The sequence below is a fragment of the Corvus kubaryi genome, unplaced genomic scaffold (assembly GCF_017639235.1).
Source record: "Corvus kubaryi isolate FWS band 111438036 unplaced genomic scaffold, C.kubaryi_AGA036_p1.0 split1-37296, whole genome shotgun sequence".
NCBI lineage: Eukaryota > Metazoa > Chordata > Aves > Passeriformes > Corvidae > Corvus > Corvus kubaryi.
The window spans coordinates 18,802,759-18,821,124 of record NW_024582075.1 but is presented as its reverse complement, the minus strand read 5'-3'; the positions used below and the strand labels follow the sequence as shown (position 1 = coordinate 18,821,124).

Here is an 18,366-nt window from a genome sequence, read left to right as displayed (position 1 = left end):
TCAGAGCATTTTTAGGCGTCAGTTACTCTGGAGTCCCAAGGGTTCTGTTGACATCAGCTCTGTATTTAGTTTTATGGTGATGATTTTGCCCACCTGTTTAGAAACAAACAAACAAACAAATCGTAGATAAAACCTACTAAACTGAATTTAATTTGGAGAGTTGTCAAATGTCTTTCCTCCCCCAGATCTGCCAGGCAAATATCTCTGGGATTAAAACAAAGAAAATAAATTTATCTCCACCTTCTTATTACAATACAAAGTGAGAGTAGCCAGGAAACATGGCGCAAAACCTGATGGTACACAGTGTCCTTAGATCACTTGGCCATTGTTTTCTCTCACAGCAGCACATGTTAATGATACAAAGAAGTTTAACATTTTTTGGCTTTGGCTTTTCATGTCACAGCCATAATAAATGTGCATATTATTGTTTGTATTGCCATATCCTTTAGATGCACCGCCAATTTCTAGAGCCTGTGGATGTGCAGCCAAGGACAGAATTTTGCCCACAAACAGACTGACTGAATTAAATTAAGCAGAAACATTGCCATACAGATTCAGCTGTGAAGTAATGTGTCACGGTACAGAATGTTTATGTTGTAAAAATGTTGTGTGGGCCAAATCTGCTGCATGAAGACCAAGGCTTTTTTGCTTTTCACTTAACAATTTAATTCTGCTTTAAAAGGCCTTTGTCTTATATAGATTAAAGACGTCCTTAATTGTATTTAGTTAAAAAACCCAACAACCTTCAAAACAATAAAATAGTCAATAGAATGTTAAATCCAGAAGAACAGGAAGAAATAAAGACATTTGGGTTTTCTTTTGCTTATTTTAAGGAATTTGGGTCACGGAGAAAAAAATCGAATATGATGAAGAATGAAGAAACAAGTTTTAACGTGGACAATACCCGAGCCTCTCCCTTCTCCCGCTGCCTGCAGCCACTCAGCCCTGTTACAAAGCCACACAGAACAACTCCGTTTGATGAAGAATTCAGAACACACCTCTCACATTTCTGCTATGGTCCTTCTCCTCTTGAAAACATGGAAACATTCCAGGGGTCCTTGGAAGGAGGGTCTCGTAAACGCAAGAGCATGCCAACAAAAATGCCTCCTCCCATCACGCTTGAGGATTCCTCATCACCACCAGACAGACCTGAAGATCACAATGACATAGGCCCTTCCAGTCTCCCTTTGGTGTTCCAACAGCCAGCTCAGCCCAAGTACAGTTCCCAGATGATTGACCTCTGCAACTTTGGTTTTCAATTCTACAGAACTCTGGAGCATTTTGGAGCCAAGCCCATTAAGAAAGAACCAGTGAAGCCTAACATGGCATGGCCCAATAGCCCAGCATTCATGCAGGCTCCTTACCCTTATTATCCTAAAGTCCACCCTGGCTTAATGTTTCCTTTCATTGTGCCACCAAACTTTCATTTCAGGAACCCTTTTCAAATGAAAAGACCTCCAGAACCACCCTTCAGGAGGGCTGAAGTAAGAGAAAGTGGTGAAAACAAACAGAAGGTGGAAAGAGTAGATGTCAACCTTCAGATAGATGACAGCTACTATGTTGATGTGGGGGGTGAACAGAAACGCTGGCAGTGTCCCATGTGTGAGAAGTCCTATACATCCAAGTACAATTTGGTGACCCATATCTTGGGGCACAGTGGCATTAAGCCACATGCTTGCACCCGGTGTGGCAAGCTTTTCAAGCAGCTGAGCCACTTGCACACACATATGTTGACACATCAGGGCACTCGGCCACATAAGTGTCAGGTGTGCCACAAGGCTTTCACCCAAACTAGTCACCTTAAGAGACACATGATGCAGCACAGTGACATCAAGCCTTACAACTGCAGGATCTGTGGCAGGGGATTTGCCTACCCCAGTGAGCTGAAAGCACATGAGTCTAAGCACGAGAGTGGACGAGAGAACATTTGTGTGGAGTGTGGTCTGGACTTTCCAACTCTGGCCCAACTGAAGAGACACCTAACCACCCACCGTGGCCCTATACAGTACAACTGCACCGAATGTGATAAGACCTTCCAGTACCCAAGTCAGCTGCAAAACCACATGATGAAGCACAAAGACATCCGCCCATACATCTGCACTGAATGCGGCATGGAGTTTGTGCAGCCCCACCACCTGAAGCAACACTCCCTGACTCACAAGGTAAGCCTTGCATCTGAAGGTAGCATGAGGATTACAGGCTACTAAACACAAATATACCCACCTCCTCAGAAACATGGCCTCTTGCCACCTGCAGAGGCTTACGCAGAAACCTCAGCATTGCTGGCAGTAGTATAAGCCAGATGTCTTTGTCAGTCTTAAGAATGAACACACACAGCCCAACTATGTTACAAGCAGGAGTTCAATTAAACCACCTGTATTACTTCCCCAAACTGGATTCACATCTCTCTGTTTCTTGGGGATTTTTTCAGAATGACCTTCTGTAAAATAACATAATTTTGCAGAGCTGTATAACCACTCCCCAACCCCAAAATTTAAATTTTTTTTTTACTGAAAATAAGTTCTCCTACTTTGTTTCCTTAATTAGGTAGTAGATGAGTTTGTAGCGGACCGCAGCCAAAAAAAAAAAAAAGTTATTACTCATCAGGTTTTGAAGAATCATTATAATGAGACATTTAAAAACCAAAAAACCCTAAGAAAAATTCCCCTTTGTGTGTGTATTATCCAGAATGCCGATTAATAGAAATGGACAAGCAGGATCATAATCACAGCCAATTCATATCAAGTGGAAGTCTTGCCACTGCTGAGAGCGGTAACAGCAGAGTCAGCTTGGGGTAGAAGCAAGCTCTGGAACATTTCCAAAAAAGATTGCTTTCAAAAATAGGAAAAATGTAATTGTTCTATTCAAGAACGTCTGAAATTGACTGTCCACTTTTACAAAAATAGTAAGACAATAATAACACCTTCCACTTTAATAAAAATTTTCTTCCAGGTTTGCATATTTTTCCTTTAACATTTGAATTTTGGCTTTTACATGAAAAGCATTAAAAATACAGAAAGCTAGAGCACTTGAGTCTTATAGTCACATATTCTTTGAAAACCCGACAACCTCTACTTCCACATTTACTTTTTCTTTTCTGCTTCAAGATTATAATTTCTCTTCTTCCTGGAGATTCCCTGGTCTTTGAATTTACCATGCAAGATTCCACTAATTGAAGACTTGGTCGTTTTTTTGTCACAGTAAACAAAATGCCCCTGAGCCCTTAGAGAGCTTCTGCTTATTTGTCCACAGCGGCAGGTGGATTCAGCTGTGAATATAGTTCACAGTACTTAGCTGACTAAAGGCAGCATCATATCAGATGAGCAGACACTTGAAGCTGCTGTTGACATTCAGTTTTAGCTTTGTAATTAACTGTGAAAACTTCCACTGACAGTCATTTCACATGTTTTTAAAGAAGGCTTGTGAAGGAGTAATTGCTCTCACCTAGTAAACCCGTATTACCTTCTGCAAGTTAAACTCTCAGGCTGTTTAGTAGCAAATTCTTTGGTTTTCATAGTATCTAAATCACTCTTTGAGAAGCTGACGGACCACACAGGTGTGAGTAAGAATATTGAATTATGCAGTAGTAAATTGAGTGGTTAACAAAAAAGGTGATAAAAATGTTCTATAAATCTCATCTAAAATGAGATCATTCCATTAGGGTTACTAAAAATCCCACTAAGAATAAACAGATTTTTCTCTCTTCAATAAATGCAAGATGTATAATCTTATTTGGTGGTATTGCTTGACTACTCTCAATTACTTCAGATTATTTTATCTAGCTTTCTTCAAAATAGGGCTGTGTCTTTTTCATAATCCTGTAATATTCAATTATTAAAGGCAAGCACTACTTTAGTCTTTTAACTGGTGGGCTTTTATTTTGGTCAATACGTGTATATGTTTGATCAATACTTTACTTAAGCAGCAGAGCAGGACAGGGAAGCTCTGACACTGTGTCACATTGATTTGTAAACAAACTTCATTATTTCATTAAGCTTACATTTTGTTTTACTTCTCTGCTTCTCAGAAGCTTGTAAGAGTTAGTCAGGAAAAAATACACAGGTACCTATTGAAAAAATATTAAAAGTGAAATAATTTATTATCAGCTTTGCCAATACAGAATGAATAATTCATACACTGCTGTACTGAAGATTAAATTTTCTAGAAAATTTTCCATCTACAGAATTTTTCTTTTCTTTCAGGGTGTGAAAGAGCACAAATGTGGAATTTGTGGTCGGGAATTTACCCTGCTGGCCAACATGAAGCGACATGTCTTGATCCACACCAATATCAGAGCCTATCAATGCCATTTGTGCTTCAAGAGCTTTGTGCAAAAGCAGACTCTCAAGGCCCACATGATTGTTCACTCTGATGTCAAACCCTTCAAATGCAAGGTAAGTGCATTTGGTGGCAGAGGCATTAACCTACAGTATATAGCATTTTATTATATGGTAGAATTAGAAAAACAAAACATGCCAACACATACTGCAGTTGCACTTAAACTAGCATAAACCAGTCTGGTTTTCTTTTTTTTATCCAGGTTCTGCTTATGTAGCACAAAATAACAGAGGTAAATACCTGCGGTTTACTCCCTTTCCCTTCAATATCAGTAACTTTCATCCTCACATAGTTTTGGGGGTTTTTTGCCTTGTGAGAATTTAACTGCCACAGATGTTTGAGGACAATAAACATATCTGACATTTGCTTTGTACAACCACCCAAATGAAGTCTAAGTGCTTAATAGCTTGAAACACTTACAAAAAGCATTAATCAAGTCATGCACCCTGCAGAGGATCATGGAAAAGCAGCAGCTACAACTTCCCACAGTGATGCTATGCAACAGTTCAAGAAAGCAGTCAGAAAAAGCCACAGCAAAATACAACTACAGGAGGGATTTGAAAGGGCCAAGTGTAATTACCAGACTGAAATTCAGGGCAGGACATCGGTATGCTAACAAAACAGCCTCTGAGACCATCTGGCCTTTCTTACAATCCTGTGCAAATTCCAGTTTGCTCCTTCCCCCCAGCACTGGAGGCTGACATACCCTTTCCATCCTCTCTTCTCCTCCCTCCCCATAAAACATTAAGGCTTTCTTGACCCTGTTCAACTCTAATATATTCCTTATGAATTATTCATGTCTATATTCTTACTCAGTATTGGATGCTACATAAGTTCTTTTGCTGCCAGTCTGGTTCATTACTGTAGTCATACCTTGTGAAGTCAAAGGTCATAGATTTTTTCCCCACTTTAATTTGCTCTAAGAGGGCTCTAAATACAGAGTGGAGCATTACCCAGCTTGTGCATAAGTAACTGAAGACTGATTTGGAAGCAATTTCTAGAACTCCTTCATCCTACATCTTTATGGTATTGAACATTTTCTTTAAAGGAATATTTCATGAAGAAGCAGAGATGGATGAAAAATTTAAAGGGAATTATTTTCTCTTGAAAAAATGTAGAAATTCAGAATGTCATAGGAATATATGATATTCAGTGCTAGTTTTAGTAAGAAAATGTCAAAATGAATCTTTCTGACTTCATAATTTTTCTCTGTTAAATTCAAAAAATTTTCCTTTGTAAAAACTAGCAGCAAATTCTACCGACTTCAGTATTTTGTTTTATTTTAATTTATGTCCTATTAAAATATTATTTTGTATAGTAGGGCTTCCATTATTCCATGTTGATAAAAGAATTTCTTTTACTGAAATTCTTAGGCTGTAACATGTCAGGTCTGCTGGAGATTTTCATTCTTTGAGAACATCTGCAAACCTCCTTCTTGCTTCTATTTGGTTGAAGTCCTCATCTGACTCCTCAAAGCTCAGAAAAGAAACTCAGTTTTTGGATCAGATTTTGTGGGTGCAGTATGTGGATACACATGACTTTTTAGGTACGTGCAGATAAGCTGGAAGGTTGTGCTCAGCTCAGTGTTTGATGATGACAGATTATTGAAACTTGGAGAGGGCAGTAGTTGGAACTGGGAAACAGAGTATCACCAGTATGTTTTCCAGCCAGTAACAAAAGCTCTACAGGAACACCTGTTTTTCTTATTTTTTTACTTTTCTGTCCCCACCCAGTGTCCCTAGGAGGAAAGAAACAAGTAAGCACAGCGAATCTGTTTCTCGTATGGCTGCAGCAGTGTGAACCAACATCAGTGCCCCTTACAGAGACGATTGCAACAATAAGCAAAGGCAGAATCAGGAATTACTCTTTTGTATTAGGAACATCTTAACATTAACTCTCTGACAGAGCCCTCAAAAGACTCTTGAAAGCAAATATTTCTGGCTGGTACTCGGAGGGTTAAGGCAATGACCAGATAGCAGCCTTTTGGCACCAAGCTCCTCCTCAGCAGAAGGAAGGATATAGCTTTATGAACAGCCTGCTTAACAATGGCTCACATGTCCCCGGGGAACCGCCTGCAAATAGATTTCATCTTGCTTTCTCTTGTACTTTTCAAAGCTTCCTGTTTTCTCACGGTCCTTTTGGACAGTTTACAGTCATTCTCCCTCTCCTTCTTTCTTTGAGGAAAGGAACACCCTTCTTATGAAGAAAAAAAAAAAAGAAGAAGAATGCAAGGGAAAGAGAGCACAGCAGTAGCCTTTATACTTCACCACATGCAATGGCTTTCTTTACCTTTTTCTCACAGCAAAGGAAAACATGAGTTTTCCTATGTGTCTAATCACAACTAAGCACAGACTATCAGAAGTGAGGGAGTAGCAAATAGTTGTCCCTTCTGTTTCCTCATCCAGCTGCAGCCTGGATCTCTGTTTAATTTTCCTCTGAAGAGTGAACTTGTCTGTAGAATTTAAAGGCCTGAGCCCATGTTGCCTTGTTTATTTCTGTTTAAGATAAAAAAAAGACTAAAGAGTTATGAAGGTTTTACACCAATTGGTGCAACAGTACTAATTCTGATCTGTAGAGAAAGATCCCATGGAATTTACTGTTGCTTTTAGTGCTGAAGGAATCAGTGTTTCAGACCTCCAATAAGGGATTCAACGGATTTTTCTTCAGCCCAGACAAACACACACTGCAGCAGATACTTTGAACTCCACCTTTTTCCCCATCTAAAAATGTGTGTTTTAAACAGGAGCCAAAACCAAAGAAAATGTGAGAGAGAAGTACTTTGAGAAGAAACAAAACAGGCTGACAAATCTAGAAGGATGATACTTCACGTGATGGCTTAGGAGGAGAAAATCTAGGGTTGAACTAACAGAGTTTTGTAGCAAACTATACTGAAGTCGTTTCATCAGCCAGTGCAACAAAGTCTCTTCAGCAGACTTGCAGCTGAGGTATTTCTCTTCAAGATGTTATTTTTGTTTTGTCTCAAGTAGACAGCCTAACAGAAAGTCCACAAGTAAACCATGTTGTTCCTGATATTCCAAGTTCTCTTGCATAAACGTCTCATCTCCCTGAGCACTATGGTGCACTGTAGAGAGTTCTGCTCGAGCCCCCCCCCCCCCCGCCATGCAGCTGCCTCAGGGTCATCTTTCACACTCTGCTTAGTCAGTGCTCACAAGCCTGTTATGTCACAGAGAAAGAAAATCTTGTACCATCTTCTAGTTTGATCTGCAGACTCAGGCTCTTCAATGAGCTTTACCTGTGTATTCCAGCTATATTTGAGTTGCAGTCTTCCAGCATGAGTGAGAAACCTACTTCCTTTTACCTCTGGATCATAGATATTCATCTGGAAGGTGTCTTCTGCCTTTTTAAAAGGACCAGTAAAACAGAAATTATGCCACAGAGACCCATCATTCCAAAAAACAATTTTCCTATCTGCATTACTTTAATTTTCCTGCCACACCTCTGCACTTTAGCACCATTTCCTCATGTCCCCAGAGAAGATTTCAGGACATGAACACATTACACATCTCTAAGATGTGCCTGACTTTGGGACATGGAAAACCTGTCAACTTTATTGAGAAACACAGAACTCTGATGCTAAAGAACTATCCTTTACCAAGTCCCTGTCTTTTTAGTATGAAGAAAGAGAAACAAATATTGCCTTGATGGAAAGAAACCAAATGCTCCTCCTAGATCAGTTTTAATACTCAAGACCTTAAACAGATACAGTTTTGCATGCAGTACTCTAGCCACTCATCTATTCAACATGATTTTCCGTGGTTACCAGTTCAGACAGAGAAGACCTGCTATAGGAAAGCAAGTCCTGGTGACAGCATAAGTCAGCCACAATACAAGCAGATAACCAGAAGCCTTCAGCAAAGAGGTGTTAGAGAGATACTATTGTTGACATTTTTGTAGGAAGAGTAATATTGATATATTACAGGCTGTTCCAGCAGCTGTCAAGATACAATCAGCTGCTGTTATTCCTTGCAAATTTTCTGTGCCCATCAGTACTTCTTCTCCTTTGTTTCCTTCCAGCACTTTCTGAGTTATTTTTTTGGTTCCAGCATTTTTCTGAGTATAAACAATCCTGCATGTTACCTTTGTTTGAATGTGAAGAAGCCAGTATTCTTTCCTCAGTGGATGGATGACCCTTGGAAACAGATACCTTACTTTGAAAAATTAATTTTCAGTGGCTATTCTTTTTTTTTCCACCAAGTGTCTTGTCTAACACTTTGCTGATAAATTTATTTGCTAGAATTTTTATTTTAGCAAAATCACAAACAGAAAATCACAAAAGGGTACATAACCAGGTGAAGCAAATAATTTTTTTAAAAGCAAGTGAATGTTTTCAGAGTCTTTCTTTTTGCTTTTTGACTCAGCTCTAGCTTTTATTTTAAAACAGTATACCTGCTAAATTTTGTGTTAATGAACTGATTCATTAATTAACATTCATTGATTAACTCAAGAAAGGGTTTAAATCACAATACATACAGTACTGTTTCTCCAAGGACCCTTTTTTTATCTACATTTCATCCAGATATTCCAGGTGATGACTTTCTGAATTTTAATCTACAAGTTCTGAATCAGATCTTCTGTAATACCCAATAAATAAAATCAGAATTCAGATTATACAAAAATTCTGGTGGATTCTTAGTAATTTCTATTTAGTAATTGTCTGCCAGATGGTTGCTCTGCTAGATGGAGGTTTCAGTTACTCAGTAATGGTGATTCTGGCTCATATAGTAATAAAGAAAACCTTAAGAAATTAAAATCTTATGGTAAAACAAGTCAGGGGAAAAAACCCAAAAGAAGTAGAGAGCAAAGAGAGAAGTTTGCAGAGGATGGAAATAGCCACTTGAATGTGAATAAAATTATAAATCCTGATAAGGAAAGCCCAGAAGACAAGTAAGACTAGATGCCTGTAATAGTGATGTCAAACTCTCATGTCTTAAGAATGCATAAGAGTCCAGACTACAAAAGGGCCCATCTAAATAAACAACAACAATGAATAAAACCCACCCTTATTGTTCCATCAAAGGGAAAATTGAATGATCAATGGCTTGAGCTGGCAGAAACATGCTTCAGGGAAAGCTGAGTCATTCTTGCAGGCTCAGGAGTGTTTAAATTGCAGCTTGCTCACCAGAGACACCAAAACATACCAGTTGATAAACAAAAGATAAAGCCATCAGGGAAAAAAAGGGTGAGCAAGAAACACAGAAAAACGAGGAATTGCTTTTTCTAACTTTTAGCAAAATGTGCAGCCATTTAATTTCCATTTAAAGAGAAGTAATATTCTGCTTGACTGTTTCACAGAAACCCTTAATTGGTTTTATTTTGTAATTCCATCTCTGCCTGACACTGTCCTTCATTAAAGGCTAGATGTATAAACGAATGGAGTGGTTCACCAGGGCAGAAACTTGTGCTTTGAATCTCATCCAGATTAAGAGCCTTGCAGATTACTCCCTTAAGTCTTTCCCCTCCTGACAACAACATGGACTGCTTTTGGGGAATCCTTGACTATGTGTCCTGGTCACCAATATTAAAAAATGTCAGCAGTTCAGAACGCCTTAGATAGTCAACCATATGTTTTTGTCTGTAGGACTTTTGCATGGAACTTTGAAAAAATATATTGCAGCCAAAAACTGTCAGGGTTTAAGTTGAGAATTGTAGGTTCTATTTCCTTTAAAAATGTTGTCCTTGAAAACACTGCTTCAAACTAATAATTTTCATTTTTACCATTTTTACAGCTGTGTGGAAAGGAGTTTAACAGAATGCACAATTTAATGGGACACATGCACTTGCACTCAGATAGTAAGCCATTTAAGTGCCTCTACTGTCCCAGCAAATTCACCTTGAAGGGGAACCTAACCAGGCACATGAAAGTCAAACATGGGGTCATGGAAAGAGGATTTCACTCTCAAGGTAATAATTTTCAGCAAGATTATTCTCTGTGGGATCTGAATATGCATATCAGTAAACGCAAATGGGCTTTGTACTACAGATCCACCAACTTGTGCCATAGATCCAATGTTATTGCAAGAGGTAAAATCCCATAAGCCTAGGAAGTTGCTATTAGCTATATTACTATAATGTTACATATCAGAGATCCCCAATAAATCCTAAATTAATCCTAAATTCACAGAAACAGAGAATCTAAAACACTTACGGTTCTTTCTCACTGCTTATTGGATTCCAGTCAAGAATGGGAATGGAATCCTCAGACCCCTCAGTGGGTCTACATCTAGGAGACTTGGTCATTCTGTGCTGTATTGACATAGCTGGGGTCAGATAAAGGCCATAGGCTCAAGATCTCATTTACAAAGAAGCACGTGTACAGGAGGAGATATTCCTCCCCCATCTCAAAGTAAAAGGATTTTTGACTACCGAGGGTATCCTGCAAAACATTTCCTGTCTGCCACCTACCACATATACTTCCTGAAGTCATCTTCATGTGTGTAAACATGTCAATGCTATCTAAAGAAGTGGGGCAATTAAGGATAATTTTTTTGAGGGTTTGGGTATCCAAGATATGTTTTTCAAGATTTTGCAGATAAATAATTCTTTAATGGGCAAGATTTCTTGTTGTCCCTCATATTCAAGCTTTACGGCAGCCTAGCGCATATGTAAAACGCTTCCTCTAATGACATTCAGTGTAAAATTTATTAAGATCTTAATGGCTAATGAAATAAGTGTTTTTTCTGTAAATCTCCTACAGCACCATGCTAGTTAGACAATTATTTGTAACTGGAGATTGCCTAAGAGCTTTTCATTGTACAGAGATTCTGCAGCCTTTGAGGCTTATCAGATACAAGACGATTTGTGAGGCCTGACACCTGTTTATGAACTCTTTTAACAAATAAGGCTTGTTGCAAAGTTACATCTGCTATCTAGTGAGACTGCATAGATCTTTCAGAAACTGGATTCAATTACTGAGGAGAAAATAGAAACCAAAGAAAGCAAAAGCAAGTAAAATATTGACTTTCATAGCTGTTTGCTATTGGGTGAAATCCTCACCCTGTATTTTCACTAGTCTTTACTGAAGCTGGACTCTGCCTGCAGTATCTGAATTCTTTTCTATATATCCTGATGATGTTTGGGGCATATCTGAGTCCACAGATGCCTCTTGGATAGTCTCTATTTACAGCAAAAGGGAAGACACTGACAAATACTAAGACAAACAAGATCCAGGACTAGATGCAGATTTATACTACACTGTTCAAAATCATCATTTGTTTGTAATGATTTCCTCAAGCTGAAGCACTGTCCAGTGCACAGAGCTTTTCAGTTGATTGGTTTCTCAGTGCATGAAAGAGGAAAAATTAAGGGGAGTCATAGGCTGCTGAGACTGTTGTCTTTTCATTTTTAAAGTATTAACTTTGAACCACAGTGTCCATAGAACAAACACATTAACATGTTTTTAGTGTCTTCCACTCCTCTGAAAAATAAGATACAAAACCTGGGACTTATATTATGGACTGTGATGCTTTAGATCCGAGTTTTCTTTTAAAAAAAGAATAGGAAGGAGGAAGTGAGTAGGTTGGTTGGCAAAATTCACTTTACAAAAGGCCAGACCACTTTACTTTATTCCCAGCTGCATCATCCAGAGTCTGGCATGAACAAAACGATGCTTTTTGTGTCCTAACCTGGCTGTGAAGTGTACACAATAGCACTTTTTGCAGCATCTCAAAGGAGATGCCATGAGACATAAACAATGAAGTACTTGGAGATAGCTGGATGGAAGACAAAGGTAAAGTATGAAATTCAAAGCCACTTCAGATTTTGTTTTTTAGCCATGTATCAAGTAGTAAAATTTCCTATATATAAATTTTTCCTTTTCTCCTCCCCTCAAACCACTACAAGGTTTTGGAAGAGGAAGGATTACTCTGTCCCAGACAAATGTCTTGAGAAGCTTGGAACAGGAAGAGCCATTTGATCTTTCCCAGAAAAGCCAAGGGAAGGGAATCTCATTTCATTCCGATGGTGAGAGTGCCAAGGGAAGCTCATGCCAGGAAGAAGAGGAAGACAACTGCTATGAGGCAGAGCGGTACAGCCCTGCTACATACCACCATGATGACAACAAGCTGTACATGGCTCAAGATCTCTCTGGCAAACCTGAGTGCATGATGAAGGACTTCAGAGAGTCCTACTGCAATGAGAAGGAAGAAGTCTTAAGTGAGGGAGGACTGGGGAAGAGAATAGGAAATTCCGACAAAGAGGAGAGGTGTGGAGAGGGAGAGCTTGCAAACAACAAAGAACACCTCAGCTTTAGATCCTTTGAAAAGGCCAGACTTGGTCACTCTCTCTCTGATTACTTGTATTTCAAGCACAGGAACAAGAGTTTGAAAGAATTGCTGGAAAGAAAAATGGAAAAACAAACAATGCTGATAGGCATTTAAAATGGACATTTAAAAAAAGCTGGAAAATGGTAACCAGACAGATTTTAACATGAACTGTAAGCTACCAAAGCCTGGAAGTCTGTAGTAGTATTTAGAAATAAATAAGCCAAATTATTAAAAATAATTTAGGGTAAAACACATACATTACAAGAATAAAGCAGCTCAAGGTCAGCAAGAAATGCAATAGATATTGAAAAATAACACTTTTATCTTTATCCATTTGATGTATAACAGCCAATGGGTTGGGTACAGAAGTTTACTTCCTATTATATGGGGATAGATACTTACATGCAATTTTCTACTTAGCAGAAAGCAACATACTTCAGCATCTGATTTATTACCTGACTAAATATATATGAACACTTCTAACCATATGCCTCAAAAATATCTGAAAATACTAAGTATTTCACGTTATAAGCCAGAGTACTATTAAACACAGCATGCATGAAAATGCCGTCAATATTCAGAACCAAATCCTTTGGTTTACTGAAGTGACTCTTACTTCAACTACTTACAAAGAGAAATGGGAAACAAATTAATACGAAATACTATTTCTTGGGAGGCAGTAAAGGACAGCTCAGTAATGCTTTGAAAGGACTGGAATTTTTAAAAAAATCTAGTCCTCTGGCACAAGAAACATTTGTGCTTTGCTGTGTGTCAGCCAGTATGGGAGTATTCAGAAATTTTTGAAGTGAAATAGCATAGATTGTGTTGACATTTTGCTCTAGTGCCTGCTTAGACCTATACATTTACTGGGCAGCATCAGCATGCAGCATTCACAATCTTGCCGTAGTTACACGAGCGCAGTATGAGTCATTTCACTGAAAAAATTACGCAGTTTTGCCATTTATCTCTTCAGTTTATCACGACCAGTAAGAATAATTTTGAACTGCACAGATCTGATCAATTTTTGTTTCAGAAGGTAAAAATAACCCTTCTAGAACAAGCAGTACCTCACAGAGGAAAACCTTCCTCTTATTGGAGTCAGAAATTTTCTTGTATTACACACATCTTGAGCAGTAAGCTGCAGGCCTTTCAGATGAATTTCACTCATGATGTTTTTATGGAGTCAAACCCAGCTTTTCATCTTCTGATTCCCATACAATTATAGGTTTATAACAAACATGGAAAAAGCATTTTCCACTAAACTTTTCATTAATTGCATGAATACTTTGAACAGCCTATTAGTTCCTGCATCTTCAAGAAAGGTGAAAAGCAGCCCTTCACCATCCTATTGCTTACATGGAAATAAAAATTTAATTAGTCATAAAATTTGTCCTAAGTCCTTCGGACACCCCAGGTCAAAAGGTTGAAATCCATATCTATGGTACATCTCTTCCAAATATTACTCCCTTCTTCACTTACCTGCCAAGTTCTTGATTTGAAATACGTTCCAATCATGCTCTCTATATATAGCAAGTTAAAATTAAATATATCTTATGGTTTGCTAAGACAAGTCATGTAGCTGCAGCTCTCTGCACCTATAAGAAAACATGTCTTTCAAACTAATGATCCTCATGCCTACAAGTTAATCAGGGCAAAGTCCTTATTCCTCATATAAAACTGGGTTTGTGTAGTTTGGCTGCAGATGGTGTTTTCTTTTCTCAAGGCTGAAACATGGCAGAACACATGCAGAAATTCATGCAGAGAGATCTGTTGATAAAAGAAACAGTAACATACAGGTGATTCTTCTAAACTAACTCTATGCCAGATGTGCATATTTTTTAAAATAGAAAGGTTATGGCAAATTGAACAGAAAGGCAGGTCACTTTAAACCTAGAATTTAAAATTCTTTGAAAGTGACGTGTATTTTAGAGGTACATAGTCACGTTTCTTCAGGGATGAAGAGATGTATCATAAACATTCCTCTTCCTTGCTTTAGCTGTAAGATGATGCCTATTGAAAAAGGAGCCATCTTTCTTCCAAGGAAGACATCGTGGTCAGGTAGGAAAATTTGAAAATTTCTAGAATAATGAGTGTAGCTGTAGTCTTTCTTAGACTATGGGAGAAATGATCAGGTAGAAATTCAGCATGGTCTAGTAGGTGGTCCCTCAGAAATGGGAGCAACTCTTTCAGTTAACTTGGCTCTAGATTGTCTCTGCCAGACAAAAGCTCCCATTTGAGTATATATACAGCCAAGAGCTGGGAGTCTCTAACTCCTAGAATTGTCTCCCTCTTGGTGGTGTAGTTTCCAGATGTGCATGGTTCCAGATCAGTCCACTCCACCTTTCCAGACATATTAGTTCTCATGATAAGAAGAACAACCAAGAATCAGGAATCTCTTCACAATTTCTGGAAAGGTGATCATGCAGATGGGTTGAATTTAGCAAGCCCTTCACTCCTGTAGTAAGCAAAGCAGGAAGGTACACAGCCCTTCCATTGTCTGTTCATTGGAGAGTGCTATGGGACAGCTAGACAGCCTTTATCAAGAAAGAAACAAAGTATTACATATCAATTTCAGTCCAGACAAATGGAGCAAAGGAGACACTTTCAGCAGAGTTCAGCTCCCAGCCACTAATATCAAAGAATGTATTCTACCTGGGCTTCAGCAAAGCCTTTGATACTGTCTCCCACGGCATTCTCCTGAAAAAGCTGGCAGCTCCTGGCTTGGGCAGATGAACTCTTCACTTGGGTAAAAACCTGGCTGTATGGCTGAGCCCAGAGAGTGGTGGTTAAAGGAGTTAACTGCAGTTGGCAGATGTTCACCAGTGGTGTCCCCCAGAGGTCAGTAATGGGGCCAGCCCTGATTAATATCTTTATTAATCCTCTAGATGAGGAGACAGAGAGCCACTTCAGTCACTTTGCCACTGACACAATGCTGGGAGTGAGTGTTGATCTGCTGGGGGGAAGGAAGGCTTTGCGGAGGGGTCTGGATTGACAGGCTGAGGGCAGTGGTCAGGTTCAACAAGGTCCAGTGCTGGGCAACAACCCCAGGCAGCGCCACAGGCTGGGGCAGAGTGGCTGCAAAGCTGCCCACAGGAAAAGGACCTGGGGGTGCTGGTGCCAGCAGCTGAACATGAGCCAGGGTGTGCCCAGGTGGCCAAGAAGGCCAATGGCATCCTGGCCTATACCAGCAACAGTGTGGCCAGCAGGACCAGGGCAGGGATTGTCCCCCTGTACTCGGCACTGGTGAGGCCACACCTCAAATCCTGTGTTCAGTTCTGGGCCCCTCAGTTTAGGAAGGACATTGAGGTTCTGGAGCATGTCCAGCAAAGGGCAATGAAGCCAGACACCATCCCTGGAGGTGTTCAAGAAATGACTGGATGTGGCACTTTAGTCCCATGATCTATTTGACCAGATGGTGTTTGGTCAAAGGTTGGACTTGATGATTTTAGAGGTCTTTTCTTACCTAAATGCTTCTGTGATTACATCATTCTGCAACTGCAAAAATTAGGTCTACTGGAAGCATGCAGTCCAGAGTTTCCTTACAGACCTTGTAAGAGAATGTGTCAGATGTGTCCCTAGGAAAGGAAATAACTGTAGATAGTTCTGGGTTGTCTAAACGGTTAATCCAAACTCCTTCAACCATACTCACTGCATTCAATTTACTCACTTCTACAGTTGCAGTTCTCATTGGAGCAGAAGCACCTGACAACCACATACAGACAGATGGAAAGAAATCCCAGAATGGCAATACTATTTGCAAATAATTCATAATGTGAACTCCTTTTCACTGCATTTTTCTAGAAAGCAGAATATTTCTTCACAATGAGACTTTGAGATTCTGCCCGGTCACAAAGTCACACTAAGCTAATTCACAAACACCTAAGTCTAATTCATGATAGAATTCTAAAAAACTCATCTAAAACGGTAAATTATCAATAAGAGAAATTGCAAACAAAATTATTACTGAGGTAAGGAGACAGTGCCAAGTGACTCAAGTGAAGTGGTTAGGAGATGATAGACCTCCCTACCATAGAACATAATGCAAATGGGTCTAAGACACTTGTTACAAAATGGCTTCAAGGGACAACTTAAAAGTGAAATAACAGCCTTCGTTGTGAAGCACCTTGCTTTTCAAACATAAGTTATTTTCACACTATTTACATTGGCACCGCTTTGGGAACAGACAGTAACAGCTTTTGCTTTTTAATAGCTTTGAAAATGCTTTATAGAAATTTGCTCTCATAATGAAGCTATTTCCCATTTGTAATTTTCAAGAGATTAGCTTCCTTATTTTGCCTTGTGTAGCGGCTCAGAAGTCCAGTGGAGACATTGCCTGTGTCCTGGACATTGGGGGATATATTTTCTTCTTTTTCTCATTCCTAATGTGAGTTCATCTACCTTCTTCTAGCTATGTTGTGGAAAAAAAGTATTTATCTTACTCTCTGTTATTTGGGTTTTCAGTTTATGGGGACACATGAAACTATAGCCCAGTCTCCACCACCTCTATATAAAATCACATCTATGCCAATTTCCTGCACTGTTATATGCAGTCTTGTTTCATTGTTTTGGAGAGCATTACAGCAAGTAAGAGTGGCTACAAACTTGTACAGCTGAGATGGCTGAGATGCTTCCAGAAGTCCTGCTGAGAAAAGGTAAATTTGCCCTACTATAATGTATCTGGGCAACTGAAGGCACATTGTTTGTTAAGTTAGAAGCTTTTCTGATGTTAAGGATAGCAGGGAGAGTTTTGCAAGACACTTTGGAGTACAGAGTAGGTGGAGGAAAAGCCAAAAGCTGGGCTAGTAAAGTTTAAGAGTGAAGATAGACAACATATTTACAGGGAAAGTGAAGTCGTATGTGACCTTGGAACAAGGTGTTTCAGTCTGGCCACAAGGACTCGGCCATCGCCTTGTGAAACTGAGTTTTCCTGGCTGCCAGACAGCCTTCAGTTTATGAGGGCAAAGATAGGTGCTCTGTATTCAGAAGCTCAAAGGGTAAAATACTTCATGATAATACCATAATTAAAGTTTATCCTATGCTGTTTCCTGTAAAACAAGTTACTGCACCCACCTTTTCACAACTCTGTGTTTGTCTACTACCTATTCTTTGACTTCTCTCTTCATATGGTGCTGCTGGACTCTGCTGTTTTGAGTGTACAGTTAAGAAGTAATATAAGTACTGTATTTATTATTCCTAGAAATCTTAATAATTATTAACACTTTTGAAAATGTCATGTCTGCTTAGCTGAACAAGATGTAATAGAGCTAACATTTTGTACTCCTAACAGATTTTGCAAATAATATGTTGCATATTTATTTCATGTAGAACATCAAGTTCCTATTTAAAGCCACAGCTCGTGAAGTGAACCAACTATATGTGAATCTTTAGTTTCTGGCTTTCTGTCTCAATAGTAAAAGCATGTATGATGTATTGTATTAATTTAAGCAAATAAATATGTACTGGAGAAGCTGCTGTACTTTGTATTGAAATGGATCTGGAGTTCTTGCTGTTCTAGGTATTTTATGTGGCAAATGCATGGGTCTGGTCTGACAATGTCATTCATCACTGAGCACCACTGAAGAGTGGTTCTTGTAAAGGGAAGGCTAAATCACTGATGGAGGACTAGTTAGACGACAAGAGCAGAAGAGCTGCCAGGTACTCTAAGGACGAGAGATCACTTTATTATTACAGACTACACAGAGGACGTAAAAAATGCTCTGGAGTGATTATGGTATTTGTCAGCATG

The 18,366-nt window shown here is 39.1% G+C and overlaps 1 protein-coding gene across 11 annotated transcripts in view; it reads left to right on the top strand.

Annotated features, from left to right (window-relative positions):
* ZNF366 (zinc finger protein 366) overlaps positions 1-18,087 on the top strand; it is a 36,999-nt gene extending 18,912 nt beyond the window's left edge. For all 11 annotated transcript variants that reach the window (XM_042012793.1, XM_042012791.1, XM_042012794.1 and 8 more), the window contains 4 exons: positions 834-2,162; positions 4,203-4,394; positions 10,086-10,260; positions 12,199-18,087. In XM_042012793.1, coding sequence (XP_041868727.1) covers positions 864-2,162; positions 4,203-4,394; positions 10,086-10,260; positions 12,199-12,734 — 2,202 coding nt within the window. In that variant the 5' untranslated portion in view covers positions 834-863 and the 3' untranslated portion in view covers positions 12,735-18,087. The remainder of the gene's footprint in view (positions 1-833; positions 2,163-4,202; positions 4,395-10,085; positions 10,261-12,198) is intronic.
* Positions 18,088-18,366: the final 279 nt, after the last annotated feature.